The sequence below is a fragment of the Sturnira hondurensis genome, unplaced genomic scaffold (genome assembly GCF_014824575.4).
Source record: "Sturnira hondurensis isolate 20B ecotype Veracruz unplaced genomic scaffold, ASM1482457v3 Scaffold0004152, whole genome shotgun sequence".
NCBI lineage: Eukaryota > Metazoa > Chordata > Mammalia > Chiroptera > Phyllostomidae > Sturnira > Sturnira hondurensis.
The window spans coordinates 6,714,536-6,736,542 of record NW_028076783.1 but is presented as its reverse complement, the minus strand read 5'-3'; the positions used below and the strand labels follow the sequence as shown (position 1 = coordinate 6,736,542).

At 42.5% G+C, this 22,007-nt stretch overlaps 1 protein-coding gene across 5 annotated transcripts; it reads left to right on the top strand.

Annotated features, from left to right (window-relative positions):
- The first annotated feature begins 6,954 nt into the window (after positions 1-6,954).
- On the top strand, positions 6,955-20,456 carry SLC26A2 (solute carrier family 26 member 2). Of its 5 annotated transcripts, none has more exons than XM_037044922.1 (5): positions 6,955-7,185; positions 10,426-10,509; positions 13,730-13,914; positions 15,574-16,306; positions 17,476-20,456. In XM_037044922.1, the coding sequence occupies exons 4-5, from the start codon at positions 15,599-15,601 to the stop codon at positions 18,991-18,993; spliced, it is 2,226 nt and encodes a 741-aa protein (XP_036900817.1). In that variant the 5' UTR covers positions 6,955-7,185; positions 10,426-10,509; positions 13,730-13,914; positions 15,574-15,598; the 3' UTR covers positions 18,994-20,456. The 5 variants fall into 5 exon arrangements, with proteins under 5 accessions (XP_036900817.1, XP_036900816.1, XP_036900818.1 ...); XM_037044923.1 differs by lacking the exon at positions 6,955-7,185 and adding an exon at positions 7,555-7,892; XM_037044921.1 differs by lacking the exon at positions 10,426-10,509.
- Positions 20,457-22,007: the final 1,551 nt, after the last annotated feature.

Below are 22,007 nucleotides of genomic sequence, written 5' to 3'. Positions count from 1 at the left end.
GGGCTTCCTGTTGGCTCTGTTCCAGGAGCTTGGCTATTCCGTGAAGTTCTGTTTGTTTTGCCTTGGAAGTCTAACCTAAGCCAATGGGTGAGCCATGTAAAAGTGTCTTTATACGCATTTTTCAAAAGCTCTGATTCTGAAAGGGATCTGTAACTCAAAAGCAGTTAGGAACTTTGGGAAATCCTGAAAAGTCAGGTAAAAAGGCCCTACAAACAAGCTTTGTAACCTTTTCTACTAGGATAACAAGGATACTTATTTTGGAGAGTCGTACTAAGGATTAGAGTCCGTGTACGGGCCAAACTTGGTTGATGGACAGTTCTCAGTAAAGGTAGCCATTAATAACAATAATGTAAGCCGAGTATGAGGCAGTGATGTTAAGTAAAAAGCAGAAGTAATACAAATATATCTATTTTCCTATTCTTTTTTAACCAAAACTTTAAAAAGATTTTGTTTATTTATGTTTAGAGGGGAAGGGAAGGAGAGAGGGAGAGAAATATCAATGCATGGTTGCCTCTCGTGCGTCCCCTGCTGGCAACTAGCCTGCAACCCAGGCATGTGCCCTGACTGGGAATCGAACCGAGATCCTCTGGTTCGCAGGCCTGTGCTCAATCCACTGAGCTATGCCAGCCAGGGTTTTAACCAAAATTTTTATTGTTTATTGTTCTCTATAGAAAGTAATACATCTCTGTATTGTAGAAAATCAGGTAAATAAGAAGAATAGTTCCCACCCAGAGAAACATTCTGATATACATCCTTCTTTCCCAATCATATAAATATAATTTTTAAAACAAAACTGTGATTGTACAATATATATATTTTTGTCAAACAATATATATAAACATCTTTGTGTGCATTAAATATTTTTTGCTATGTGATTAATGTCATCATAGATTTCCATTGGGTGGCTATAGTATAATTTATTTAACATACTTCAACTGTTAGTTATTTAGGCTGTTTCTAATCTTTTGATATTGTTAATAAACATTTGTGTTGTTAAATCTTTACACACTTGCTTGATTATATTCTTATGTTCTTAATTAAAAAAAAAAAACTTGTCCAAAAAGACAAAGCAATTTAACTACTAATTCTTTAAGAAGTTGTCTGGGTATTCAAAACTATGAGAGTTCAAGTTAAAAAAATAACGGGAGAATCAATATTGTATTGCAGAGATCATGTTCCATTTGGAATGGCCGCCTGCCCCAGCACTGAGCACGTGTCCCTGAAAACAGATCTGGTGTGCTGGGGCTTGGGATCGCCGTGCAACGTCAAATAACGGATCACTTGCTGTATCTCAATATTTGTGGCAAGTGTGAATTCTGCTCTACCCCAGGTATAAGAGTCACATTTCTTTTCCAAATCAAATGTTATACGTTCCAATTCCTATCCCACAGTACTGGCAGGATATTCAATCCTAATAATCATGGTGACCACTGCCTCACCATAGGCTCAAGTGAACACCTCTTGGTCTAAGCAGGGGAAAAGCCCTTTGGCCATCAGGCCACACTGCTGCCATGGATGTGCCCATCATCCTAGCTGGTGTGGACCCTAAAAGGTCAACCTTTCTGCTCTTTGCCTGGGATCAGGGGTTGTTGCTATGGCTCCGGCCTTTGGGGGCAGAGAAAGGCCCAGATCCTTGCCACTAAAGGATCCTGCAAAGCCCAGGCCTCCGGTTTCAATCCTGGGGAGACTTTCAAAAATCTTCTCCCTCCCTGATTATATGACTCTCCATCCTTTTCCCCTCCAGGACAATTCAGCCTAATTCCCCTCAAAGGTCCAAAGCAGGACAGGATCTCTTTCTGAGCCCAAGAATGGTAGCTTCCTGCTCTGCCACACAGTAGCTCTGAGGGGCAAGAGATACAGAAGGGCCCAGCCCCTTCTGGGGACTGGGGAAGAGGGAGCAGAAAAATAAATACCTATCAACATTCAAAGTACTCTTTCTAATATTTTAAAAAAGGAACAACATAAATTCCCTCAATGTTTAAATAAATGACAGCACACCGAAACAACAGAACGCCACACGGCTGCTGTAACAAAGATAGCTACCCCAACATTTCCCATCCCACATGTTCTTCTTACAATTCATTTTGACACTTCACTCTTGGAGGGTTGGGATCTATTGGCCTTCCCTTGAGATTGACAGGCTTTTATAACTTTCAACCAACAAAGTGCAATAGGAGTAAGGTTATGTGACTTCAGAGGCTGGATCATAAAAGGCTACACAGCGTCCACTTTGCTTGCAGGAATGCTGGCTCTTGAAGCCTTTAGCTGTCGTTTAAGTACAGACTGCCCTGAAACTTCGTGGTATGAGGAAGCCCAAACTAGCCCACGCAGAGACATGCAAGAAGCTACAGGAAATGTCCAGATGGCCTTCAGCTGCTTCATCCCTGACTCCCTGCCCCAGCTGCAGCCACTGTCTGACCCGCAGCTCTATGAGACACCCCCAAGCAAGCTTTCACCAAACTCCTGACCCGCAGAAACCATGGGAAATAACAAAATGATTGTTGTTGTTAGAAGCCACTAAGTTTTGGAGTAATCTGTGACTCAGCAATATGCAGTCAGATATCTGTATACACTGATATGGGGTGATCTTCAATGAATATTATTAATTTTTTGAAGTGTAGAGTAGTGTATATTGTGTGTCCACTTGTTCTAAAAATATGTATATTTGCCATCTGGTATATGCATAGGTTGCTGGTTTGGCCAACCATAGGTATTCAGTAGAATCTCCTGGGAGGGGAAATTCTAATTAAATATATGCCTGATCCTACTCTACACCAATTCAATCATAACATCTGGGGATAGGACCTGAACACTGTTATCTTTTAAAAGTTCTCCAAGAGATTCTGATGTGCAGCCAGAATTGAAAATTGCTGATATAGAACAACCTGGAAGGAAGCTTAGGAAACTGTTGCTGAGTTTGTTGCCACAAAGGGACCCGGAGGTAAGAATGGGGAGTGTGGGAGGGAGATTTACTTTTCATTGTAAATTCTGATCTTAAAACTTGTTTATTCTACTTGTACATGTTACCTATTTCCAAGAACAATCAAACACCTACAGCAATGAGAATGAATCAGAATAGCAAATTAGGAATAACTCACTCAATAATGGAAGTCAGTTTGGGGCCCACTATTCTCGGGCCTCAGAGGAAGTGACCTGTCCTTCCCCGGTCACTTCCCAGGGGGTGTCCAGAAGTGCTGAGGAGGTGAACCTTGAAGTGGCCTCTGACCTGAAATGACTTATTTGCTGGACCAAACACCCCCACTTACTATATCATTAGTTACTCTCTGGGAAGCTGCTCAAGACAGAGTAATGGCTATAATGTATGCCGGTCACCTCAAGAACCTTAGATCAACAGAAGGACAAATGCCCAGGCTTAGGTGGGAGGGGTAAAGAGATCTGAGTTCTGGCTGGGCTACTGATTTGCTGTTATCAGGGAAAAGTAGATTATTAGCCAGCTCTCCATTAGCAGGGACTTGGTTATCTGTTTCAGCTCTTGGATCCCCACTACAGAGAACTGCTGCATTAGTCAAGGTGAGATAGGAATGGCAGACCACAGGTGAGTTCCCTGAGACCCCAGGGATGTGTCCCTTGGGGAGATTAGGGAACCATGACACTAAATAGCAGCCTGGGATTCTGAACTGGAAGGGAGAGAGGCTCCAACAGCTCACCTAAATCTTTCTGTCTAGAACCATCCCCTTGCCAACGTCAACTGTCATTGACATATATTCTTGGGTTTTGGCATCTGACGACTCCCAGTTGGAAAGCCCACCTCAAAATCTACTATTTGTCAGTTGCATTACTATGTTAAGTAATTTAATATTTTGAGCCTCAGTTTCCTCATCTGTAATGTAGAGTAAAATGTACAGGATAAGAAAAAGAAAATTGTAACTGTTATAAAATTGAGCCAGTCTTTATTGGTGTCTATCCCCTGCAAACATGGGGTTGGATTCTTACATTTGACTAACACAGTGCACGTCATGGTGAAGAGAGGCTTTGCAGTCAGATGTAACTGGGTTAAACCCATGCTGTTATGACTTACTAACTGTGGGACTGAGGGCAAGTCACCTAATATCTCAGTCCCATTCCCTCACCTACAAAGGAAGAATCATAAGATAGCGCCTCCTTTTCTGAAAAGCTGCTGTGAGAATTAAATAATATAATAAATGCGAAGAGTTGGTGCATCCATAAATAAATACCTAGAAACTGGCGGCTGTTGCTCATCTGCTTGTCTTGCAGCCTATGAACTGAAAACTGCTTGGCATCTATTGGCCCTCTTACTTGACCCTCTCCCAGACTTTGGGGACAGGTGATTGACTACCCTTTAAAGGGTGAGAACTTTGACACCCACTGAGATGAAGTGATCGTCTCCTGTCATAAGAAGTAGAATCAGGAGTAGAACCCAGATGTTTTAGCTTCCTGGAATGACTTGTGACTCTGGAAGCTCTGAATCTGGTATGTGACAGAAACTTGAAGATCATCTCCAGATAGGAATGGGAGTTCCTCAAATGACTGGGAAGAGGTTCCCTGGAAAGGGAAGGAAAGGAAGTTAACCATTTTGCTTCCTTCACCAGTCTTCTCCCATTACTACCTAGTGGGCCTCTGAAGGCCTCGTACAAGGGGAATAAACAACTTAACATGTACTCAACATCAAAATGAAGTTGAAGCCATGTTTTTGAGCCCCAAATTTAGAATGCCATATCTATTTTTACATTTTAAAAGGAGGTGCACTGGTGAAAATGTTACCGAACAAGGGTCCGAGGGGGGCGGGAGGCAATACTTGACCCTCTGAGGGATGCCAGAAAACTCCTTCAGAAAACAGGGGCCCCTCCCAAGGAGGGTATACTAGTATCTATTGGGCTCTTCTGTCTGCCGCCAATTGGAAAGACATCTCTCAATGCCAGAGATCTGTGAAAAGGAAACAAAATGTTTATTTAATGCTTTCAGGCCTAATGCCTTCATTAAAATAGTAAAGTCTTTAAGGGTATACACCTACACACACACACACACACACACACACACACACACAGCTCCCTTCTCCCACTGTCCCAACTCCGGGTACCGTAAATCAGGAAAAGAGCTCCTGTCTGTTTTTCAGGTCGCTGGCACTGTGAGCTGTGTCGCCTGTCCAGGCAGGATCTCCAACTAATCCAAAGTCATACGGCACCTTCCACTGGCAAGAGTTCTTTGTACCAAGTTCCAGTCAAAGTCTCTCCTGCTTTCCAGGCCACTCGGCCAAAAGGAGCACCCCAAAGCTGCGTGGGCCTCTTCTACCAAAGCCGCATTCCACCAAAAGCGCGTGTCTTTCTTCTTCACCTGGCCGCAGGGATCTCCATTCTGGCAAAGCTGCATGGTCTTCCGGGCCAAGAGGGGGTCTGCACTCTGCTGAACCTGTGTGGCTCTCTCTCCTAATGGCTACAGGGGTCTATGTCTTTCCAAAACAGTGTGGCTCTCCCCCTCACCTGGCCAAGAGGGGGTCCTCACTCTTTTAAAGCCACATGGCTCTCACACAGGCACTCTCTCAGAGAAGCAGCCCCCAATTACATCCTGGGTAGCAGCCACTCACTTCTCCCTCGCCCAAAACTTGGCCACAGCTATTTAACATATCTATGAAACCAGTTAAAGGTTATAGATATGTTAAATGACCATTCTAGAGGTTAGCTGCAAAACTGTTGCTATGCAAAACAGCTCTCAATGGCCCTGCTCCATTCATCCCTTCCCCCAACTGACACCTCGGTGGGGTGAGGACATCTTAATATTTCCTCCAATATTCCTATACACTTTGAGTTCTGGACACCATTCCAAATCTTTTCTGCCTCCCCCCTCTTGGCTGTATCAAAAATATAAAGATTCTTCAAAGGAAAAAAAACAAAGCCACTCTAGAGCAGTCTTGACTAAACATGGAAACAGAAGTCTGTTCTTAGCTCCATTTTCAAAAGCATCGAAGTCATTCTGTAGTCTCCTGGTAAATTGTCCTATCTGTCTGGAATTACTATTAGATTCCAGTCATATCTATCTATTCATGAAAAGTTAAAAAACAAAAAGCTACCAATTCACTTTAGCCTTTGAATTTCAGTTCTCGTAAACAAATGATAAAATATCAGAGAAACGACAGTTCTAGCTGATAATTCAATCGAGAAGTCATACCTACTAGGATGTGACTGGCAGGGAATGTGTCACTGAAGAGAGGGAGGGCCTTTAGGCTGAGACCTGAGACACCAGAACACACCAAAAAGCTGAAAGGCAGGCCCCTGGCAGAGGCCAGGACGGGTGGAGAGTGTTGAGGGAGGGATGTAAGGCGAGGAGGAAGGGGCCAGGGCCCAGAGCTTTCAGCGCCTTGGAAGCATAGGGACCATTTGAGTTTATCTACAATACACAGGTCAAGGAAAGCCACTGTGGGTTTTAAAGGAGGACTGGAACGACATTTTGTATTTACTTTACTTTATTTTGTATTTGTATTTTAATTTACATTTAAAAAGCGCCTCTGACTCTTGGGCATTTTGATGGAGAATAAATCACACCCGGGTAAATGCCTCTAATTTTCTAACTGGTCTTTACCTTTCAGGGCCTCTATTTCCCCCAACCGTAAGGGGGAAGGCAGCAAGGAACCAGGTCTCGAAGAATCAGAGTCAATGATGATGTACGTGGCAAACGCAGAGCATTTCACAGCCCTAGGCAGGGCGCTTCCGCGTCATTCTGGACCCTTTCCTTCCACGCTACACTCTTCGGATTCCAGTGAACATGCCCTGAACCTCCACTTGACGATTCGCCGCTTCGCAAGGCGGCGGAGGGACCTCCCCCAGAATCCGCGACACTTGGCCTTTTCTACCCAGAACAGCCAATCGCATGGAGGAAAGCGGCCAGGGACGGCACCACGTCCAGTCCGGCCCAATCATTGGCTGGCGGCCACAGCTCTAGCCCGCTGTGCCACGTGACTGCCACGACCCCGGGCGCGGCTCAGAATTATCTTTCTGCACTCTTCCAGAGTACCTGGTCCAAGCGCCCAGTTCTCTGAACCGGCCGGGCCCCGCCTCCTCGGGGGCCGGGAGATGGGCGGGTCGGGGAACGAGCTGGTAAAAGGGAGGTTGTCTCCGGACAGATCTGCTTCTGCCGGCGCGGTCTTGTACCCTCAACCCCACACGGCAGAGGACTCATCTGCGCGGGGTCTCATCGCGCCGGATAGCCCAGGTGAGAACTGGGGAGGGGACGCGAGAAGGGGGGAGGGGACGCGTGAAGGGGGGCCTTCACGCGGTCAGCGGGCCGCTTCCAGGGTCGTCCTGGCCTGTGTATCGGGCGTAGTGGGAGGAAACCCGGACCAGCGGTCGCTGTGGGCGTCGCGGCCCTGCGGTGGTCGGGGTTATTTCTTGGGTAGGCAGAGGCGGAGGCAGGGCGAGTGTCAAAGCCCCACTCCCCTACTTGATCATCCCGGCCCTGCTCCTCGGGCTGAGGGCTTCCCTCTGCCCTCCAGCCCATACCACACACTGAGTGCCACAGCTCCTCGTAGATAAGAGTGTTGCTGTTGGGACCTAGATATCTGGGAGCGTGTATTTGAGAGCCATCCCAAACCCAGATATCTGGGAGCAGAACCCAGGAGAGTGAGTTGCCACCACTACCTTCTCCCCATGCCCCACAGTGGACGAACAAGCCTGAACACTGAAGAGGACTTGATTATTTCTGTTTTTAAAAACCACACACCTGGTTAAGTACAAATCGGGACCTTCTTGAAGACTCATAGACTAAGTTGAAATTCTTTCCGTGGATAGATGAAGACACTGAAAGGGCACTGGGACCAGGGCCTTGTGCAGATTTACACAGCAAGCCGTTTGCAGGGCTAGATCTTGTACTCCCACACTCTTATTAGACTGGCCCTTTCCTTGCACGGAGCGGGGACAGCGGTGAGTTAGAAACATTCAGGACTTAAACTCCTTTCTGGTTGCTAGACTAGTCTCCTCCCCAGCTCCACCCCACCCCTGGCCCTTGTCCCCAGGGCTTTTTATGTGAAGTCTGGAACTAATGTAATATCCAACATTGGGTTAAGCAGAAGTTCTTGTTTTTGAAATTCAGTCAATAAGGAAACGGAGAGCTAGACCTGTTGGAAAGAAATGAGCACCCCCCACCCCTTTTCCTTCAGGATCTTCAAGGGGCAGAGACTAGCAGCTATAATTTATTAAGCAACAGCTATATGTCAGACACTGTGTTAGGTACTTCACTTACCTTAGCTTTACAACAACCCAGCAAGTTAGATGACGCTAATCCCATGTTACAGGTGAGAAATCGGTGTGGAGAAAATAAACTTTTTAATCCTTGCCATACAGCTGTTGAACAGTATAGCTGGGATCTGTGTGACTCCACATCATACCCAATATTTCTCCAAGTTCAGCCTTCAGCTCACTGGCTCAGAATTATCCAGGGTGCAGAGTCTTCGATCACATCCCTAGACTTGCCTGAGAACTTGCATTTTAATAGGTCTCTGGTTTAATATCATTGTAAGTACTATAATGTGATTCCGTCTAGGGAGAAGATCTAGAAACGACACATTCAGGGCACTGCTGAGATCTAGATTAAATTCATTAGGGGCAATTTTTGAGCATTGACATAACTTGTAGTGAACACAAACCCCCAAACAGACACTTGCCAAACTATAATTTCTTGACACAAACCTGGTTATTGTGTGTGTGTGTGTGTGTTTGGGGGGGAGTGGGATGGAGGGAGAGGTGTAACTCCTTTTTCTTTAACACATAGCTGTTACAAACTATCATTTAATCCACTTACTCAATATTTGCTAAGAATTCATTTGGGGGTATTGATACAGTTGTGAATGAAATAGAGAAGGTTACTCCTCTCGTGGGAAAGACAGACAATGACGGAAAAGTAGATGCTTAGTAGGAGATGGTGAGAGGGTCAGGGAGAAAAATAAAGCAAAGCGAAGAAGACAGGAGTGCAAGGCAGGGATGAGCTCAGGAGGGAGGCATGGTGGTGGCGGTGGTGCTCTTTGACACATACCGTGTTGAGGAAGGAACCGATTAAGGCAGCATTTGAGAAAAATCCTAGCAGTCCAGTTAGGGGGCCAGCAAAAGTGGATGGAGGAAAGAGCTGGCCTGGCTTGTTTGACTGTTGCCTGAGATACACCTTATTCTAGTCAAAATGTAGCTACAGATGTAAATTGTACATCATTGCTCCTAATAGAAAAAGAAAATGCAAATATTACCAATGCATGTGTGTAGTATGAAAGATAAAAGTAACTTTATTTCTAATTCTTTTACCAAACCTTCTTCCAGCAGTTTGTCCCCATCACTAATTAAAATTAATAACTCAGAAATGACTTGGTTGCAGAGCATTGCTTTGAACTATCTCCTGAGACCTCTTAGGAATAAAATAAATTTGGGGGCTGTATGGTATTTTTAGAGAGAGAACTCAGCTTGGGAATTAGAAGATGAGGTTTGGGAACCTGGTTCTACCAGTTGACAAGTGACTAAACTTTGAGTTTTTCCCATGTTAGAGATAGGAATTCATATAGTTTTCTCAGATTTGTCGAGGAGGGCAATGGGAGGTATATATGAAATCTTTCTGAAAGCAGCAAATTACTGTGCAAGGAACTATTTAATTTTTTTATCATGATGTTACATCATTTTCTTGTTGAGTATTGCATTATTTTGCCTTCTGTTGTGCTTTATACTAGAATCAGTATAAAGAATCAGTATGTCATAGTGCTTGTACTGATACAAGCCTTATGGTGGTTCTCCTTGCTTCATCACAGACTTAAATAAACATTGCCAATAATTTGCGCTAACAGAAAATAAGGAAGAGTTATTGTCTTCATTATATTTACTTGAAATTTCACCTATATGTTCATTTCAATGAACATAGATACATAGCCATACATACCAAGTGTGAGGCATTGCGTTAGTGCTGGGGTATGTGGAAAGGGGAATGGCTTGGCGTCTGACCTGCAGCGTGTACTCTAGTGTTTTACAGAAACTTCAGCGCTAAATAGTTCTATGTAACACACTGGGGAAGCACAGCCCCAGAAGTTGCAGGCCCTTTGTCCTCATTTGGACATCTCATAGAGATCTCAAACCTGTGAAACCGAAAGCCAAACTTTTTGTTGTCTCCTGTCTTCCCACTTCCTCCTCTATCCTTCCTTTCGTGTGGTCCACCTCAGAATTCATCTGAGATTTGTCCATTTCCTTTAAACACCAGAAGATGTACTAATACATAATTATTTATCAGATGAATGACATAGTAAGTGATTTTTCTCAAAAACCTTCAGAGCCTATGCAGTACCTGCAGATTAGAGTCTGCTTTTCTGCACCCACCACAAAGCCTTTCAGAATCTCCCCCAGGTGGCTCCCCTCCCACCGATCTCCCATGTGCTTTGGTACTTGAAACAGGCCATCCTAATCTCTGATTCTTTTCCTCCAACCTCAGATTTATTGCTGTTTGTGCTTTTTTCTCCCTAATTGATTTTCCACGTCTTTATCTTTTTAACTCTGGCCTGACTTCAGAGCACAGGTGAGATACGTTCTTTCCTTGAGGCTTTCTACAGAAAATTACAGCTCTTTGCATATTTCTCCCCGCTCAGAGCTCAGATGCTATGATCGTAGTCATTGGCAGCTTCAGTTTTATTCAACAGTGAGTCTGTAGCACACACACACAATTTGAGCAAACCATTGTGTTTCAGAGGCAGACTTTACCATTCCACTCTGAAAACTGTCGTCCTCTGAAAAGGCATTTCAGTTTTACAAATTGCAAAACTATTGGGTAAGATTATATGCTGTAATTATTTACCCAAAGCAGCCATTTTGTCACTTACATCTCTGCACATTTTCCAAAAGAAGTTGTCGAGTTGTCTGGCCCCATCGGGCTCACATAGCAGAGATGTCCCTCTCTTCTAGTCCAGGGCTCTGGGACGGTCAGTAATTCACGTGGGAAATTGCACCCACCGCTGCTGCTGTTTAGTCACCTGGATAAGACCACCTTCTAGGCCGTCAAGTGCTCATTAAAGAAGAAAAGACAGATGTGTCTTTAGTGTCGCCTAACCTGCCATTATACTTTAATATGTAAATCGATCTTTCAGGTATTTTATTGGTTTTTTTTCTCCCATTCCTAGAGGGTAATACCGGAGGTTCAAGTGTTTTCCTCTTGAGTTAGCCCACTCTCATTTATTGATGTTAATAGAAGGGGAAATTAGCCTTGATGATACAGTAGAATCCTGTTTTATTGAACTTCATGGAATATATAATTTGTATTCCAGCCTTCTTAAGGTGAAAAGGAGTCTGGCTGTAGACTGTATTCTAATGGTAAACACTAATTTCTTAATTTTTAGTAGCAACTGATGAATACTATAATTGAAAGCAGTAACAGGCTTGGGGAAGTGAGAGGATTTTTGTACAAAGGAATATTTGAAAGCTATGTTCTAAAGCAGGTATTCCCACTTGCAAATCAATATTGCTTTGCACCTGCCTTTCTCTGTATTTGAGTTGTGTGTTTAGTGATCATTTTAGTTCCTATTTTGGAAAGCGTAGTGCGGACACTTTTAAATGGAGCTTGTTCTCAAGGAGTTTAATTTGTGTGGAGGGCATACTACCATTTAGTTTAAGGTAATTTTTAATGTAGTTTCATATTGTTTGGGTTTTTCAAATACATTTGAAATGGCAATAAATATAATTTCAAGGGCAGTTTTGGGGGGTAAGTGGATAGGTAAGGAGACTATAGACAGTGTCTGGATCGAGACTGATGGCAGAATAAGGTCCACTTCTAGGGCCGTTTGTGAGTAAATGCTTATGTTTTTGAAAGTTGGAAGAGGATTGTGGTTATGAGTTATGGAGCAAGAGCTCGGTAAAGGTTTATGGATTATTCTGGGTAGCGGGTAAGTGGACCTAGGTTGTGTCGAGTAGCTAAATCCTAAAGTGCCAGCAGTTAGAGAAAACTTGTTAGATAGGGTTGTAGGAGTTAGTAGGTGCCGTGCTCAGAAGAGAGCTATTCTTGGAGTTCTGAAATCAGGACTTCATTACCTGGCTGAGTCACTTATATGCTAATATATAAGTCACATAATTTATTTCATAATAAATTATGAAATTGGACAAGTTCTTTCACTTTTTCATCTATGTATGTATTTAAAGTAGGCTTATACATAGAGTGTAATTGGGTCTAATTGTTTTTATCCAATCTGAGAGCCTCTGTCTTTTCATTGGAGTTTTTACACCATTCATATTTAATATGCTTATTTATTATATGTTCGGATTAAACTCTACCATCTTGCTAGCTGTTTCCATCTGGTTTTGGTCTCTCTTTTTCTGCTTTCTCTTGGGTTGATTGAGAATTTTTTATGATTCCATTTTATCTGTGCAATCATAGATAAAATAACATTTGACACTATGTATAGTTTTAAAAAATTAAGTGGTTACCCTTGGGTTTACAATATATATCTTTGATTAGAGCCTACTTTCAAATAATATTATATTGCTGCACATTTAATATAAGACATTACCATTCCCAATCCCCCTCCCATTTTTCATGCTATTATTTTCATACATTTTATTTTGTAAGCTACAAACAAAATGCATTCTTATTTTTGCTTTGAAAGTTATCTTTTAACCTTGGCTGGTGTGGCTCAGTGGATTGAGTGCTGGCCTGCAAACCAAAAGGTCACTAGTTTGATTCCCAGTCACGGCACATACCTGGGTTACGGGCCAGGTCCCCAGTTGGGGGCGCACGAGAGGCAACCACACATTGATGTTTCCCTCTCTCCCTCCCTGCCCCACTCTCTTAAAAATAAACAAATAAAATATTTTAAAAAAAGAAAGTTATCTTTTAGAACAATTAAAGATTTTTTTAAATAAAAAATGGATTTTATTTCTTCTTCACATGTTCCATTTTTGTTGTATATTGTGTAGACCCAAGTTTCTTCTCTTTGGTGTATATTTATATAGTGGTACTGGTCTGCTGGCATTAAGTCCTCTTACTATTTGTTTGAGTTTCTCCTTCATTTTTTGAAAGATATTTTTTGGGGGTATGGGATTCTGGGTTGACAGTTATAGTTCTATGATAAAGATATCTTCTGGGTTGTATGATTTCCAGTAAGAAGTCTGTTTATATTTTTATATCTATTCCTGTGTATGTAATGTATGTTTTTTTCTTTGGCTCTCTTTAGGATTTTATCTTTGTCTTTTGTTTTTAATAGCTTGGATACAAAATGTATAAGTATGAAGTTTTATTTTATTTATTTATTTATTTTTATTTGACCTTCTTGGTATTCTCTTGAGATTCTTGGATGTATAGTTTGGTGTCTGTCATTAATTTTGGAAGATTCTTGGCCATTTTGTCTTCAAATATTTCTTCTACCCACTTTCTGTTTTCTCCTTTTGAGATTCTAATTGTCCACATGTTAGATTGTTAATATGTACCACAGCGCTTACATGTTCTTTTACATTATTGTTATTGATTTTTGTTGTTGTTGTTTTTCCCTTTGTGTTCCAGTTTAGACGATTTCTATTGATACGGCTTCAATTTCGTTGATTCTTTCTTCGGCTTGGTCAAGTTTACTGATGATTCCTCATTACTGTTACAGTGTTTTTTACGTTTAGTATTTCAGTTCATTCTTTCTTACATTTTCCATCACTCGGTTGCAGTTTCTGGTATTAATTTTTTATCTTTTTTCTTCTTAGAGGGCAGGGCAAAATGTGGATTTTTCTTTTTTTAGTTTTTCTTATATTTCTTTTGCATTTCTTAGGTTTGGAAGAACCTTTTGGCCCAGAAGTCACTAAGAGCTATTCCAGAGCAGAACAACAGGACATGAGAAGTGCACTCGGAGTGGGCTGGCCTGATGGTGGGAAGTGAGGAGATAGTTACACATGGGTTGCATTGAGGAATGAAGACCCGCTGTGTGTATCCACCATTCTGATTGGCTTACTCAGGGTAAGTGCCCATCTAAATCTTTTCGTTTTTTCCTTATCTGCTAAACAAGGCCATCAAAGTAACTATTATTTTACTCTTATTTAGTGGGATGATGCTTCATCTTAAACAAAATTAATGTGGATCACTTTTCAGACATGTTGGTCATGTTTGGTTCACAGAACTTCACAAGGGCCTATTTTTCTGTCAGTTCAAAACAGGAAACTTTCTGAGTCCTCGATATACTATATTTAATCTATCTGGCTAGAGCCATAAATTTGTATATTCATTTATTCTTTCATTCATTCATTCATTTTGCAAGTCTGCTGCCTTAGAGTTACTAGAAGACATTCACTGATGATTAGTGATGAACAAGATGTCCTTTCCTCCAGGGGCTGGACAGACGTCCACTTCACAGTACAGGAGTGAGGTTAGCCCTACAAGGGAGGGGCGAATTGCTGTGGGACATTTTAAAGGGTGTAATGATTGATTCGGGCTTGCAGAGCTTGGTCAGGGCTTTGCGTACAAGGTTGCGTTTTAAAAATGGGCTTTAAAAATGATTAGGATCTTGACAGGCAGAGAGAGGTGGATGGCCGCTCGAAGTTAAGCAAGCAGCTGACACAAAGACACTGTTTTGTGAAGTATTTGGTAAACAGTCTATTGCTTTCGGAGCCTGTTGCTTTTTCCTACTCTTTTATGCTTATTATTACAAGATGTTTGTTGTTGTTGCCTCTTCTTTCTTTTGAGTTAATTTTACCTTCTTCCTTTCCCTATGGTTATTAGTGGAAGGTCACAGGGCAGTAGTTGTGTAGTTTCGGGCCCAGTGATGCAGGATCACCTGGTTACTGACCAAGTGGAAGTGCAGGCCAACAGCATACTTCTATTTAGAGCATGCGCATAGAATATGCAGCGAATCTGTATTTGCATGAACAGGGCAGATGTGGCTCTGTACTAGAAGAGAGGAGAACAGACCAAGACTCTCCAGAGCATATGTCAGACCCTTGCCCCATCAGCCCACCCCATGCTCTCGACATTTGTTTGCGTCAAACTATCTCTTACCAACTTCCCTCTCCTCCTTCCTACTGAGCAAGCAGTTTTATTGAAAGACCTAAATGCATTCTGCCCTAGTTTCTTTCTTTTTCCGAAAGTCTTTACTTTTACTCTTTCACTTGCTTTTTCTTCTTTATGTTTATTTTCAACAATTAGAGAGTTACTTAAGCCTCACCTGCCCCCACCTCCAAGACCATTTTTCTTATTTCAGGGACTTGCAGGTAGGGCTGGAAGTTTGGCACCAGATGCTATTTTGTAGTATATCTGGGAGTGAAAAATCTGAAAATAAGACAGTTGATAGCATATAAAAAGGAGGAAACAGGCCACCCTGATAACCTTTTCTGGAGAAAAAAACTATAGGGGGATCCAGGCAGACATGCAGAAGAATCTGTGAACAATTTATACTCTTGGGATGTCCTATATCCAGTGAATTATTGGCTTTGACTTGGCTGTTTGTGATCTATTTTTTTTTTCCTGACCAAGACAAATGAGGCTCAATTAAGGAGAATGAGTATGAGATAACTACCCCAAACTGGACTCCTCTCAACTCTCATGAATGATAGGTAGGGCTGTCAAAATGTTGAGCACCGAGAATTATTTAATCAGTTGATTCTGTTCCTTTCTCTGGGGCAGGAGGCTAACGCAGCTGTCTCCAGAAATGTCTTCGGAGAGTGCCGAGCAGCATGGCCTTGCGCCCAAGGACTCGGTTGAAGGAAGTGACCACCAGTACAGCCCTCCATCTAAGATCCATGTGGAGCCTGAAAAGGAGTTAAGTACTGACTTCCAGCGATTTAAGACCACTGATCCGTGCAGACGTTATCCTAGGATCCACATGGAACCTCAAGAGAAATCAAACGCCAACCTTAAACAATTCTTCATCAAAAAACTACAGAAGAGTTGCCAGTGCAACCCAACCAAAGCAAAAGATACAATTTTTGGCTTTCTTCCTGTCTTGAGGTGGCTCCCAAAGTATGATCTGAAGAAAAACTTTATAGGAGATGTGATGTCTGGCTTGATTGTGGGCATCTTATTGGTGCCCCAGTCCATTGCTTATTCCCTTTTAGCAGGCCAGGAGCCGATCTACGGCCTGTATACCTCTTTTTTTGCCAGCCTAATTTATTTCCTACTGGGGACTTCTCGTCACATCTCCGTAGGCATTTTTGGAATACTATGCCTTATGATTGGTGAGGTAGTTGACCGAGAGCTGAACAAAGCTGGCTATGACTCAGCCCATAGTGCCCCACCTTTAGGGACGGTTTCGAATGGGAGCACCTCATTGGACCCAGCGTCAGACAGCATATGCGGCAGAAGCTGCTATGCAATTAGAGTTGGCAGCACCGTAACTTTTATGGCTGGAGTTTATCAGGTAAGAAACGGTGGCATGAGTGGTTGTTTCTAGCAAAAGAAATCACTACGCATGAAATCTCAGATCTATAAAGGGTCTTAGGTATCATAGTAGTCAAACTAGCACTTGAATGCTCAGATTATGTGAGGGTTAGATCCAAAGTTCAAACCCTGGGTTGACTCTCTGGGTAAGATAAGGCTACTTCTCTTTTCTCAACCCTGGGCTGCAGCTGCCTCTTAACCAATGAATGTTAGGCAGATTTTTATTATTTGGTTGTACAAATTTGGACCAGAAAGACTCCAGATCACCTAGCACAACTCCTTGAGTTTCTATGTCGAGAAACATTGCTTTGCCTGAGATTATGTGTGGTTGGTTATTGGTGGAGACAGCACGCAGCCAAAAAGGTAACAGGATGTGGGTGGGGTGAGGACACATGCAGGAATTTTCCAAGCTGTAGTCAGTGGTGTCCAACCTTTTGGTGTCTCTGGGCCACACTGGAAGAAGAAGAGCTGTCTTGGGCCACATATTAAATATACAAACACTAACAAAAACTGGTGAGCAAAGAAAAAAGTTTTAAGTAAATGTACGATAGCCATCCTGGGCCACCTGTAGCCCATGACCCACGGGTCGGACTCCTCTGCTAGGTAATCACCTCCGTTTTCCTGTAGAATTTCTAAAAATAGTAGTTTTCTTGGCCTGTTGAACAGGGGAGACATTGAAGAATGCTATTTTATATTACCAGCCAGGAGAAAGGATTAGAAATGAAATCCTTCTTGGGTCTCCCATAGAACCCACTAACCTTCTATTCCCATCATGCCCCTGTCTTTTAGCATGCAAGAGTCAGTGACAGCATTACGTCTCTGTTACAGGCACTTGGATCCAATAAGGGAAGAGGAAGAGTAGCTCGCTTTATCTGGTGCTTGGATGGGGAGGCGCGAAGGCAGGGGGGTGTACAGAGTCGTTTTAAGAGCTTGAGAAGGTAGGAATCTGAAGCTCTTGTTTCATTTGGGCACATGAGAAATAGTGTGCTTAGCCCTCTGAATGTCGAGAGGTTTGATACATGATTGCATCCAGGTCTGACAGTTTAGGACACTCTGCTAGTGTGCCTCCATGGAAAAACAGCCAGGGTAATACAGGGGTTAGAGGCTCTTTTCTACTTGTGTTTAACACTTATATTTCCTCCCTTTCAGGTAGTGATGGGCTTCTTTCAAGTGGGCTTTGTTTCTGTCTACCTCTCAGATGCCTTGTTGAATGGATTTGTCACTGGTGCCTCCCTCACTATTCTTACGTCTCAGGCCAAGTATCTCCTTGGGCTCAGCCTTCCTCGGAGTAATGGCGTGGGCTCACTCATCACTACTTGGATACATATCTTCAGAAACATCCATAAGACCAATATCTGTGACCTCATCACCAGCTTATTGTGCCTTTTGGTTCTTTTGCCTACCAAAGAACTCAATGAGCACTTCAAGTCCAAGCTCAAGGCACCCATTCCTACTGAACTCATTGTCGTCGTGGCAGCCACATTAGCCTCTCACTTTGGAAAACTGAATGAGAAATATAATACCAGTATTGCGGGACACATTCCCACTGGGTTCATGCCCCCCAAAGCACCGGACTGGAACTTAATTCCTAGTGTGGCTACAGATGCAATAGCTATTTCTATTATTGGTTTTGCTATCACCGTATCACTTTCTGAGATGTTCGCCAAAAAACATGGCTACATAGTCAAAGCCAACCAGGAAATGTATGCCATTGGCTTTTGCAATATCATTCCTTCCTTCTTCCACTGCTTTACTACTAGCGCAGCTCTTGCAAAGACGTTGGTTAAAGAATCAACAGGCTGCCAGACTCAGCTTTCTAGTGTGGTGACAGCTCTGGTTCTTTTGCTGGTCCTCCTGGTAATAGCCCCTTTATTCTATTCCCTTCAGAAAAGTGTTCTTGGCGTGATCACTATTGTAAATCTCCGGGGAGCTCTACGTAAATTTAAGGATCTGCCCAAAATGTGGAGGGTTAACAGAATGGATACAGTTATCTGGTTTGTGACTATGCTGTCCTCTGCACTGATAAGTACTGAAATTGGCCTGCTTATTGGAGTTTGTTTTTCTATGTTTTGTGTCATCCTCCGTACTCAGAAGCCAAAGAGTTCATTGCTTGGCCTGGTGGAAGAGTCTGACATTTTTGAATCCATGTCTGCTTACAAAAACCTGCAGGCTAAGCCAGGCATCAAGATTTTCCGCTTTGAAGCCCCTCTCTACTACATAAATAAAGAATGTTTTAAATCTGCTTTATACAAAAAAACTCTCAACCCAATCTCGGTAAAGGCAGCTGAGAAGAAGGCAGCAAAGAGAAAGACCGAAAAGGAAGCAGTGAGTCTTGGTGCAAAACAGGATGAAGTTTCAGTGCAACTTTCCCAGGATCCCTTGGAACTCCACACCATAGTGATTGACTGCAGTGCAATCCAGTTTCTAGACACAGCAGGAATCCATATGCTGAAAGAAGTTCGCAGAGATTATAAAGCCATTGGCATCCAAGTTCTGCTGGCTCAGTGCAATCCCTCTGTGAGGGACTCCCTGGCCCGGGGAGAGTACTGCCAGAAGGAAGATGAAAACCTTTTTTACAGTGTACATGAAGCGATAGCTTTTGCAGAAGAATCTCAAACTCAGAAAGGAATGTGTATTCCCAATGGTCTGAGTCTAGTGATCAATTGAATAAGTAGGTGGAAGGAAGAAGAATGTCCAGCCAATAGCAACTTGCATACTTGAAATTGTAACTTATTGGCTAGGCATTATTTATTCTTCCTTCAAAGCTGATGGCCTTCGTAGATACACAAATGCAGCAGAGCTTATAGTTAGGCAGGATCAAGAAGAAGAAACTATTGTGGCGTCAAGATCTCTTGCAGAGAGCTGGTATTCTTGTACTGAAGTATCTGTTGAATTGGACTGTGAAGTAACCCTAAAACTTAATGATCATCCTCTCTTAGGAGATATACCTTTGGACTCTTCCTTCTCCAGAAGTGAAAGGGGTAAAGTTGATGTTTACATGAGACATGCCCGAGCCGACATGATTCAGCTCTTTGGAGAGAGAGTGGAAAGGAGGCAGGGGCAGGGTATGGTGCCGGCTTTTGTACCAGCAGATCAAGAGGCCTCTGGAGCTCAAGGTAATAACTACACAAGTTCTTTCCTTATTTGTGCTTCTCTGTACCCTATTCTTTGCTCCCCAGACAGCAGTAGGATCTCAGGCTTTTAATGGGAAAGCACCATTCCTCACCTTAAGGCAGGGAACCATGGGCATTGGTTTGTCAGGAGCCTGATGGCTGGACATGGTTGTGACATCCTACCAGCCGACTTCCCATTACACAGAACACTCTGTCGTACATCTGATGTTTTTAGTCATGCCTTTTTGTTTGGCAGAAGTAGAGAAGCAAAGAGCTCTTCCTAATCAGCAAAAATAATGGGAATCCTCCCTGTCTTTTCTGTGATCTCTGTCTCTGTTTCTCAGTATTTCTCTCCCATTAAGCACTGTTTGTGCTTTCAGTAATTTAGGGTGTTTTTCATGGAATCTGCCCTACACTGCCATGTCTGATTAGCAGTGACAGGCTTGCCAATAAAAGGCAGAATGCTGAGCCTGCGATTCTATACAGCATTTTAAAGGAACTGGAGGAAAACCCTTATGGACAGATTGCAAATAGGAATGCTTGACAGCAGTTCCCTTAAAATGTGTGTACTTAGCAGTGATTTTTTGCCTTCACGTGGCATTAGCTAGGGCCAGTTGGGGATTGACAGTCTCTCTCAAGTGGAAGTTACTGTTCATCTTTCCTCTGCAAGAAAAATTATTGTAACCAACAAAAAAGTGTACAAAGCTCCCAAAGGAACATCAGTAATTAACTTGTAGATGTTTTAGTGAAAACTAAGATGCTTACTGCCGTGGACTGTATTGATTTACAGTGAATTTTGATGACAGTGACAGCTTTTAACTCTTTGGGCCACCTAAAACTAGGATGCAGGAGGATTTAGAAGCATCACATTCCTACAACCCAATTATTTGTGATAGCCGGCCACAGGTTGTGGCTATAGGAGGAGTTGCTTTTGAAAAGCAAGAATGTCTGACATTGAAAGCTTATAGGTCTGGACCGTGATAGGTGACCAAAAAAAAAACAAACCCCTGAGGTTTTCCAAAATGAGGACTAGCAGGCTAATTTATGTGAGGTTGAAACACTTAGCTACACCATTGAAAGCAGACAAAATAATATTTACAAAAGTACAAAATTATTTTTTTAGCCTGCCCCTACATCCTAAACAACTTAAATATTTATGAGAAGTAAACGCTAAGTGTTGGGCATTCGTAACCTGCAAGCATGGCTGTCCCATTGGTAGGGCTGTGCCCATCTGTTTACGTGGAAAATATTCCCCTTGTTAAAGCACTTTCTCTGTGGAAAAGCTGCATATCTGTCTTTGAGGTGACTGACATTATTAAATGTGGTAGTGTCCCGAATTTTGACATTCTTTTAGAATGTAAGTCTAGAATTTTGAAATGTTATCTCCTCTTTGTATTTGTTTTTGTTTGTTTGTTTGTTTTAAGCTAATATTTGCCCATTCTATCCAGTCTTATGAATGGTAATAGTAAAATCATAGTATCTTGGACTATCATTTGTTTTTAATCCTTTTGCCTTCCTCTCCCAAGCCAGGTTTGAATCCACACCATGATAAATGTCTAGCGGGGGTGTCCAACCTACAGCCCATGGGCCGCATGCAGCCCAGGGTGGCTGTGACTATGATCCAGCACAAAATCATACATTTACTTAAAACATTATTAGATTTTTGTGTGTGTGATTACATGTCACAGTGTATTTTATGTGTGGCCTAAGACAACTCTTCTTCCAGTGTCGCCCAGAGATGCCATAAGGCTGGACACCCTGGATGCTATGTGAGAGGAGAGTATGTGTTTACATGTTTAAGACACCTCTATAACAAACACTGGCACAGAGGGAAAAAAAGAATCATTCCAAAGGATTTTAAAAACCCTTTAGAAGAATAGAGTAACAGAATTTGACCTTTACCTAATATTTTTCTCTATTTGTGGATATAGACAGTTCTGAAGCTTTACGTAATTAGCTAATTCTTGAATTGTGCTCTGGTTTATATCTCTCCCATCCGAAAGAACAAGGGATTCTGCTTTTGGTAGCCAGTTATGAAAACAGTTAATATTTCCCTAAAATTTGCCAGGAATAGGCCATTGAAAAGACATTCTCTGATGAAACAAGGGAAAGGACAAACGGACTCGGTTGAATGGAACCCAATCCCTGGTTAGCCCCACCCAACGGTAGGAAAATCAGGATTAGGAGCCCCACCTTAGTTTGAGAGCGAGGTCAAAAACACTCTTTCTAGGAGGAGAGGGGCAGAGGGGCACAGATTCACCGCAGATGAAAGAAAGCTGAGGATCACACAGCAGCCAGGGTTGGGACAAAAAAGCCCAGGCTGATCTACTCTGAAGCACTAGTAACTACAGTACTATGTGTGCCTCTGATGGTTGGTAAAATGGACAGATGTCTAGTTGACAATTACTTTTTAAATTTTTAATAAGGACCAAAGGATAACAAGATTTGGGTAGTCTAACTTAGCTTTTAAACAGCAGTAGACATTGAAGCCAAATTAGTTGCTAAATTCGCACTCTGGTAAATGGTGATCTTTAAATACTTACTGCACTCTCTCAGTAATTTGTCATT

What these genes read in the sequence shown, in the direction of transcription:
- SLC26A2 (XM_037044921.1), top strand. Translation starts at nt 15,599, where the DNA reads ATGTCTTCGGAGAGTGCCGAGCAGCATGGCCTTGCGCCCAAGGACTCG. An exon ending in TTATGGCTGGAGTTTATCAG is followed by an intron (nt 16,307 to 17,475) that starts GTAAGAAACGGT and finishes CCTCCCTTTCAG; the next exon opens with GTAGTGATGGGCTTCTTTCA.